General features: G+C 36.5%; 1 protein-coding gene across 1 annotated transcript; it reads left to right on the forward strand.

Moving 5' to 3' along the window:
* The first annotated feature begins 613 nt into the window (after positions 1-613).
* On the forward strand, positions 614-6747 carry LOC122634952 (pickpocket protein 19-like). Its single transcript, XM_043824530.1, has 7 exons — positions 614-1019; positions 1658-1916; positions 2328-2609; positions 4390-4659; positions 4781-4837; positions 4972-5196; positions 6322-6747. Exons 1-7 carry the CDS (start codon positions 804-806, stop codon positions 6594-6596), a joined length of 1584 nt encoding a protein of 527 aa, XP_043680465.1. The 5' UTR covers positions 614-803; the 3' UTR covers positions 6597-6747.
* The last annotated feature ends 2553 nt before the right edge of the window (positions 6748-9300 follow it).

Raw genomic sequence — 9300 nt, forward strand, 5'->3', positions numbered from 1 at the left:
ACTAATTCTCTTAGTCAAGGTGCCATGTCATCGTCCTTTACCGCTTTTCAACATTCTCGATTTCCCTTTGACAATTGATTAACCTTTCGTACGAGACCATTTTTCTCAATGAACTTTCTTCCACTGTGACATTTGATCTTTTATTTTGATACCGATTACTGAATCACAGATTGATCAGGATCTCTTGATTTTTGAGATATTCGCGTGATTGTTTCTTTTTTTTCTTCTTTTTTTATTTCTACGTATCTGAGTATACAATTTTCAAAGTAGAAGATCGACCATTTGATCTGAGTTTAATGCACTATGACGTTTCGTTGCGAACAAGTTTCTAGGAAAATCATACCGGTTGAATTAGATTTAATTGAAATCCTCGTACGTTATCGGATATTAGAAATAATCTAATCGTCCTTTATGAGTATCTTTCTTTTGCATGATGATATCGATTCGAAGGAAACCGGCAAGCAAGGATTCTAATCGTAGTGAAATAATTAAACCCTAGGAAGGAGTACGAGGGAGAAGAGGAGGAAAAGGAGGAGGAGGAGGAGGAGGAGGAGGAGGAGGAGGAGGAGGAGGAGGAGAAGGAGGAGCAAGAAGAAGAGGAACAAGAGAGGAGAGAAAGAGGAAGGGAAAGCACGTAAATCGTTAAGAGGTCGTTGAACCTGATAAATTAGGAAGTTCATAGATACAGCCGACTCTTTGTGAGAGCTCACACTTTGGAGAGTTCTACGAAAGCAAGAGAGAAAGAGACAAAAAAGAGGACGATACCTTTAAAAAGAGAAACTGTTGGAATCGCGAGAGTGTTCATGAAGTACAGAAGAGGAAGAAGACAACGACGGAAACGATTCGAAAGTTTCTGCCAGACTTTGCAATGCTATTGCTCTCATACAACCGTGCACGGCTTGAAATATGTCTCGAATAAAGAATTAAGTTTCCTCGAAAGACTTTTCTGGCTGTTTATAGTCGTTCTCTCGTCGATTTTTGCCATTGGAACGATCTACATGATAGCCGAAGAATTTCAGGTGATTCTACGATGCCCTAACGAACTAAACGACCCTATCGTTCAACGTCGACGATGATAGATGGATGGATGGGTGGATGGATGGATGGTTCGCACCGAACTCGGTTTTGCATCGAACACCTACTTTAACATATACACAGATATACATATACATATACATATATATGTATATATGTGTATGTATATATATATATATATGTACCTACATACATATATATTGGCCGCTACGAGACTTCCAAGTTAAATCGAATTTAAATTTTCAAGTTTATCTCGCTCACGCAAGAGCCGCTTCGATAATGATGCTCGCCTTAATCTAAAACGTTCTCCTAGACTATTAAACCGATCAGTTCATGAACCTGTACATTTTTGTTTTTCTTTTTTTTTTTCCTTCTTTTTGTAAACTATCATGCATGTAGGTACATTGAAACGTTGAAGTGAAAATGTCGATATTTATGCTCTTTTTAATAAAAGGCACAGTTCCTTTACCCCACCTCACATAAAAGTATCAACGTTTCCACTTCTATGCTTTACAAGTTTTATCTGTGAAAAGCAAAACAAAAAAAAAGAGAGAAAAGTGAACAAAAAGTATATAGCGAAACAAAAGGACGATAAATAAAAACTATTTATCTCTTCTCGTAGACTTATCCAACGTCCTCGAGCATAGAATCGACGAATTACAAAATTTCTGGCATACCATTCCCAAGTGTGGTCATTTGTCCGAACCAGCACATCGATTGGAAAACAGCGATGGATCTCGAGAAGAAAATCTTCTCTAATTCCACGAAAGAAAGCAGCGTCACGACCTTTCGCGAACTACTACAGAAACTATCGATCATAAGTTTCGGAGACTTCGATCTTCTGATGTTCCTAAAGGATCGAGATCTTGACGAACTCGCTGGTGCGTTGAATGGAATTTCAATTTAGATTTTTATACAACTCGTCTTTGCAGAAAAGGAAAAGAGAAGAGAGACAGAGTTCGAAGAAATTTAAAGATTCTTACGAATAAATTTAACTCTTTGCATATCTTGTTATAATACTTTATCATATTTCTCATTATTTTTAATGAATTTTTCAAAACTTCATTCCTGATTTAGTTACAAATAATTCATGATCTTTATGATCTCTTAATTGCTATCGAAAAAAAAAAACAATATATTTGAAAATATATTAAAAAATATATTAAAAAATATACGTCATAATTATCGTTACATTATACTACATTAAATTTTAAATCATTTATATGATTGCATTAATAAGAACGTATCGACTATGAATTTTGGTTATCGATCCTTACGTCATCTTCGAGAAGATATCAACGTTACGAGAATACTTCTGGAAACGATACCAAAGTGTTCGGATCTCCTTTCTCGTTGTTGGTGGCGAAACTCCTACCGTGACTGCTGTGAGATCTTCGAGGTTCAAAAGACAGAGTACGGCTTTTGTTACTCCTTCAACTCGGAGTTGTCTGAAGAACGGAGAGATCAAACTAAAGACAAGGAAACGCGACCGCGAAGAACATCTGGTTACGGCGAATGGAGTGGCGTTCAACTGACGATGAATTTGGAGAATATAAATAAACCACCAAACTCCAGTAAGATTTTAAAAACAATAATTTCGTTTAATTCATTAATAACACTTTATATATTTGGCTCGTATAATCGTAATTCCCGTAACATAACGTATCCAATTATTGTTCATTCAAAGAGTTTATTTCGAATGAATGAAAATTTCAATGGATTCTCGGTTAAATCGTAAATAAACACAAACATATACAAATTCGCGAGATCGTTATTATTTCGCTTAATTTACTCTATAAATAATAAATCGATGCGATATCGAGTATCAGAAAATGAACGAAATCAAGTATGAGCATAAACAATACAAATAATGCATAAGTATCGATTTATGTTGCACTCGCCTGATATGTTCTACGTTTTATCCTCATCGATATATTACAAATGTGAACGTTACGTTCTAATGCTTTACGGTATACGATATTTGCGATTATGCATGACAAAGATGCACGATGTGTTCCTAAGGTATATGAATAAATTTATATTTTTAATATATATATATATATATATATACATATGAGAGATATTCGGATGTAATGTATTAGACATCAAATAAAACGTTTTAATCATAACATTGCGCCATATAATCGAGCATGTAATTTCATCATTTAAATTTGGTAATTATCTGATCGATTGTAAAATGAATAATCTACCAACGTCATAACGTTAATCAGACTGATATCAATCAGCTTAGAATCATCGGGAATAAATTGAATTTAAATTAATCACATCGATGAAACAGATAGAAAGAGAAAGAGAGAGAGAGAGAGAGAGAGAGAGAGAGAGAGAGAGAGAGAGAGAAAGAGAAAGAGATGGAAAATATGTGAATTACGTTAAAAGAAAATGAAATATAATATTAAGCTTTTTATTTCCTTATCTCATTTTCTTACGGACTTTATTATAAAATAATATTTCACTGCGCTATCGTCGCTTTCACAGTGAGCAAGAAGTTAATAAGCAACGTCAGACGCACATTATAAAACGTTCAACTTTTTTTCTTTATATTTTTTTCATCTTTTTTTTTCTCCGAGAGAAATAAAGACTTTTCAAGTTACATTCTCCGTAGAATCTTTGATTAAATTGTCACGTGGTTACCAGTATATTTATTAGCAAATTCGAGCTTATGGTAACTATTGGGTCTACGTTGGTAATCACAGAGACCAATACGCAAGGTTTGCTCTTAATGTAACTCGAATGTTAAACCAGTGACAGTGTAACTTCATCAGCGTGGCATGTCAATCCAGAGCTCGTTAACCGAACAAGCAAAAGGCTTTATATCCGAATCAATTCCCGATATCCCATGTCGACGTACGCATAATTCCTGAAATGTCGTTGGTGATAACCAACAGGCATTCTTCGACCGGACGAATTATTGATCGAATTCGACGGACGATTTCACTCGGCTTGCAATATGACAAATAGCATTTACAACCGTTTTAAATATAAATTTATCCTTTCAAAAATTCCGAATGGGTGACCACTTTTAATCGTCTCGGTGATACTTTTCAAATCAAATAAAATTATTTGTCAACGTTTTATCGACTCTTTCCCGTCTCGATTTCGAAAGAATTAAAAAAGTAATACATTTTTTATACACACACACACACACACATACACACACATATATATATATATATGAAATGAAAATAATAAAATTTGCGAATCGCATAAGATTTAAAATAAAGTCTGAAGAAAAAGTTGTTGCCGAGAGAAGAAAATTTCACAAATACACACACGCATATATATATTTATTATTTTAACTTAGAACACGTCGTTTCTCCGTCTGTCACGTTTCAGAAGAAATGGACGGTGGGTACGTGATGATACAAGGACCGAGAGTTTGGCCTAACAGCGGCACTATGACACCAGTCGGCGTTGTTCTCAGCATCGCCTTAGACTGCATATCGGGATATGCAACACAACGAGTCCTCGAGCTCGACGACGACAGGATGCCGTGCAAATACGACGAGAACGGACTCTACAACCAGCAAACCTGCATATCTTTTTGCAAGCGAGCTTACGCGGTCAAGTACTGCGGCTGCAACCCGTCCTTTCTATTTCCATCCAGTGAGACTATCCACTGCCATCTACTTTATCTTACTTTTATACTTGAGAATTTGTGTTATGTACGATAACATATATACATATATATATATACATGTATGTAACTTAAAGATATCTGTTTCAGCTACTAGCATTCGTGATTGCAATATCAAAGATTTGATTTGTCTTGCGGAAAATAACGGTATGTATTCGAAAAAAATGATGAAAATTACAATTGTAATGAACTAAAATTGATGGTTTTTTTTTTTTTGTTTTTTGATAAAACTTCATCGCGATTAGATTTAACTTACATATTTTTTCTTTCGTTCGATACAGATATATTCAATTCGTATTATCTGCTGCAAGACAAACAAATAGTCGATGACAAACCAGGAATGCTATGCGATTGTCCACCAGAATGCGAATATTATTTCTACAAACCACGGTTGACGGTAGTACCGATATCACGAAGCAAGGATATCGTCGTGGACATACATTTCGAGACGCAAACGAGCTTTCGATATAAGACCGACATTGTCTTAACGAAACTCGACCTCCTTGGTAATTGACGTCATCCTACATTTCCATATCCAGCCAAGGCACAACGAAGCTTCTATCCTATTCAGAACTCGACGCCTAGCATTGTTACCGAAGCTTTTGTTTTTCGAAATGTTCTTCGAGACCACGGAGATTAGCATGGATCTGATCTAATGACTTTCTGCGCGGACAAAAGGATCTTAACAACCTAATAAGCACGTTATCACTAGAAAACATCGATTATATGTTTCTGACAATCTTCTCTTTTTCTCTCGCTCTGTTTCTCCTGTTCTTTTTTCATTCTCACTGTCCTTTCTCGTTATCCTTTTCTTTCTCTCTCCATCGGTCCAAACGAAATCGTTCTTTTTTCTTCACAACTCTCGTCGAGTTTTTACAAAGCCAGTAAATTTTACAAGCCCGAATTACGATGTTCTCGGAACGCTGGAACTACATAATTTATTCGCACGTGCCATACCATATACCTATCCACACTCTGAGACTCTCTAGGACGGCTCACATAGATTCTCCCTTGCCTACAGGATCATAAATTTATCCCCAAACTTTTCATTCATATTGAATTAATTCCACCTTCGTCGTTCGTTTCGCAAAAGGCACGCGTTATCTACCTAACGGAAATGATCGTTCTATCAATTCTGAGTAAGCCCGGACTCACATTACTCGCCAAATGGAATAGAGTTTCAAACTTTTCCGTAGATTTTTCTACCTTTCTTTTCCAATTATACGCTCGCGAAAGTCGATGAAAAGTAAACACACCGCTGGATATAATATTAAATTCTACCGATCTTTTCTACGGTCCGCGTTTCTTCTTTTCACGAGAAATATTAGAGGAGAATCATTCCGATAAATTTTTCGAACTTTGAACACTTTGGAAATTTCCTCGAAAGACGCTGCAATGTTCGATGGGAAAGTCAAACAAAAGTACGGATCGATTTGTTTTCGATAAACTTATCGGTTTAAAAACGTATCCCTAGGATTCCATAGTTTACGGGCTGATTATTATAATTATAAATTAAATCGTACAGTTGATTTAAATTCTTCTGGAGATTTTCAATTTTCTTTTCTTGTCTTTTTTCTTTTTGTTTCAGAACTAATTTTGAATGAATACCAATTATTCTCTTATCGTTACAGTATCCTTCGGTGGTATTATCGGCTTGTTCCTCGGAGGTTCTCTCCTAAGCGCGGTGGAGCTCATTTACTATCTTCTAGTTCTCCTGTATTGTTGTGTTTCTTCCTGGTACAAGTCGGCTAAGCGAAAAGTTAACGTCCAAGGAGAGAGCGAAGCTGTGGTAACGGTAATTCCAAGATTACCTATTCTGGATTATGGACCCCTGAAATCGCAATCGAGGAAGATTCCGAATCTACTCGTCTACGATTACGCGAAGCAGAAACCCGACAGATATTGAAGCAATCACGGTTACCAGCTTTACTCGGAATATCATCACTTGCTTGGATTTCAGACTTTTAATAAAGAAATTTTCTCCAAGTTGCTATTATCATCGTTATTAATAATGAAAGAAATTATTAATATACATATGTACGTACCGAATACAATTTTAATGCGAAGTATAAATCTTCAGGAACTTGTCCTCTTCCAATCTTCTCAATTATTTTCAATGCAATTTAAAATACTTACGTTCTATTTGTCAGTATATCGAAATGATATCGAAAATAACGATTTTCTAGATAGTACTACGAGATTTCTAGAGACTTGGAAAGTGTATGGAGAACAGGAAGATAAGTGCAGAATAAACAACTTCATTAAATCGGCACTAAGAAATCCGGAAAAAGCGACTAACAAGGAGAAAGGGTAGGGAACAGCTGTAGAAAGCGCGCAGAAATGTCACGTGACGAGACAAGTACCACTTCACGTTACTCCTCTCTCTCTCTCTCTCTCTCTCGCTCTTTCCTCTCTTTGCCTCTTTCTCTTCTCGGAGATACATCACACGGAGCAAGTAAAATCGTTCCATAGTTTCCGTATTTTCGTCTTTACCACCATGGGAATGCTTTGCATCCGGTACTAAGGGTAAGATGGGACTAAATGTACGCGGCTGTCTGACGGGCCTCCCATTTAGCCATTTATTATTTACGAGTACGCTGAAGAGCTAAAGGTAAGACGTGCAAGAAGGATGGATGAAAGAAAAGATAGAGAGGAGTTGAGTAGAGGTGAGAAGTAACCTTGTGTCTTGTTCGTAACATAACAACGTCGAGAGTGTACGTATAATAGTGGGGACTTTAGTATTCGTATAACATGAATATGAAAATATATGTATACTATATGTATACTATGTATATACTATGTACATACTATGTGTATACTACGTATATACTATGTACTATGTTTATACTATGTGTATACCATGTGTATACTATATTTTCAAAACAAACGGAAACTTTAATATATTGTTCCATGTATACATAAAAAAAAAGAATAGGTCAGAAAAGTCAACTTGCGTTTAATCCGTAAAGTAACAACGTCCACTGCTTATGTGCGTGTGTGTGTACACCTTATTTTTCAGACAAATCGACTTTGTTATGTAGTCTAGTATATACGTATATAAAAGACGGAGAAGAAAAAAAAGAAGAATAGGAATCCCTACTCTCGCGTACAAGCGCTTATCTCCCTTCAAGTTTTCCCGTCGTACGTGTAAGATTTATCCGGCTTTGAAAGGTACGAAGCATTGCCAAAGCACAGCTTCTATTTTTTTTTCTTTTTTCCCTTTTCTCTCCCTTCTCTTTCCCAAAGCACCCGACAACGGTTCCATCATACGTCGTTCACTGATAACGACGTTTCCTTCCTTCCACTCGAGAAGACAGTACCTATGTACAGCAGTCGACAAAATTATAGGGTATAGGTACTAGGTGTAAACGAGGTTTTGCGAGGGAATGACGTCAGCTTCGACTACGTAAATACTTTTTTTCGATCGAGCGAAACATACACAATCGTCACCCTAGTCGTTCTAATTTCTTTCGAATATCGAAAGCGATGACGATTCGATATACATATATCTTTTAAAGAATATTTTTAAAACACGAAATTCCCGAAAATATCGAAATATTCTCTACGTCAAAGTTTCTTCTCTTTAATCGGCAGGAGCTTCGTCAAGTTCCAAGACTGTGTATGTAGTTCTTGCCAAAGCATTTGTTATATAAGTTCAGGGAGTAAATATTTCGAGAAGCAATGAAGTATTTGACTTGGAACATTCTACGAATATAAAATAAACGTTTGTTTCAGACATCGTCCTATTTTATTTTATTAACGATAAAGACTCGACTTTGTTCTGCCATTAGAAATATTTAATACGTATAGAGTCCATTGTAAAAAAAAAAAAAAAAAAAAAAAAAAACAAAAAGTAATAGTTACAATAATAAAATACTTTAATCGTCAATATATAATCGATCGTTATTGATCGATCAAAGGAACGAATCGATGTGATTGACACTTTTTACGATCGTGAAGGAAAAGAAAGGGCAGAAAATCAGAAGAGATAATCGATTATAAGTCACGTTGAAAAGGTGTTGCTTAGAGAAAGCGTGTATTCCTTTCCAAAGGCGCATTACTATTCAAGGGACGAACAGAAAGTGGAATAAAAACGAAATAAGTAGAAAGGAATAAAGCGGGGATAAGAGACGCGAGTTCGTAAGCTTTTATAAGCTCGCGTCGTTGGCGGATCGGTCGTCGTGAGACGTTAGCCTTTCGAGATGGATAAAACTGTCTGGTGTTAAGAGACTCTCTCTCTTTTTCCGTCTCTTACTTTCTGTCTCTCTCTCTCTCTCTCTCTCTCTCTCTCTCTCTCTCTCCATCTATCTATCTCCCTTTACTTCTCCTCTTCTACTTATCACCCAGCGCATGTCTGTTCGACGTGGCCTTACTGATATCGGTAACAGCTTGGGAGATTGGTGGTTTGCTCGAGGAAGGTGAGAGAAGAAAGAGGAGGAAGAAGGTGGATGATGAAGAAGTGGAAGGAGCTTGAGCTTACTCGAGACGAGGAGAGTTAAGGAAGGAAGGCAAGAGAGAGAGAGAGAGAGAGAGAGAGAAAGAGAGAGAGAGAGAGAATAAAGATGAAAGGGGTGAGAGTAAAAGGGTGTAGAAAAAGCAATCGTTGTCAG

The sequence above is a fragment of the Vespula pensylvanica genome, chromosome 16 (assembly GCF_014466175.1).
Source record: "Vespula pensylvanica isolate Volc-1 chromosome 16, ASM1446617v1, whole genome shotgun sequence".
NCBI classification, from domain to species: domain Eukaryota; kingdom Metazoa; phylum Arthropoda; class Insecta; order Hymenoptera; family Vespidae; genus Vespula; species Vespula pensylvanica.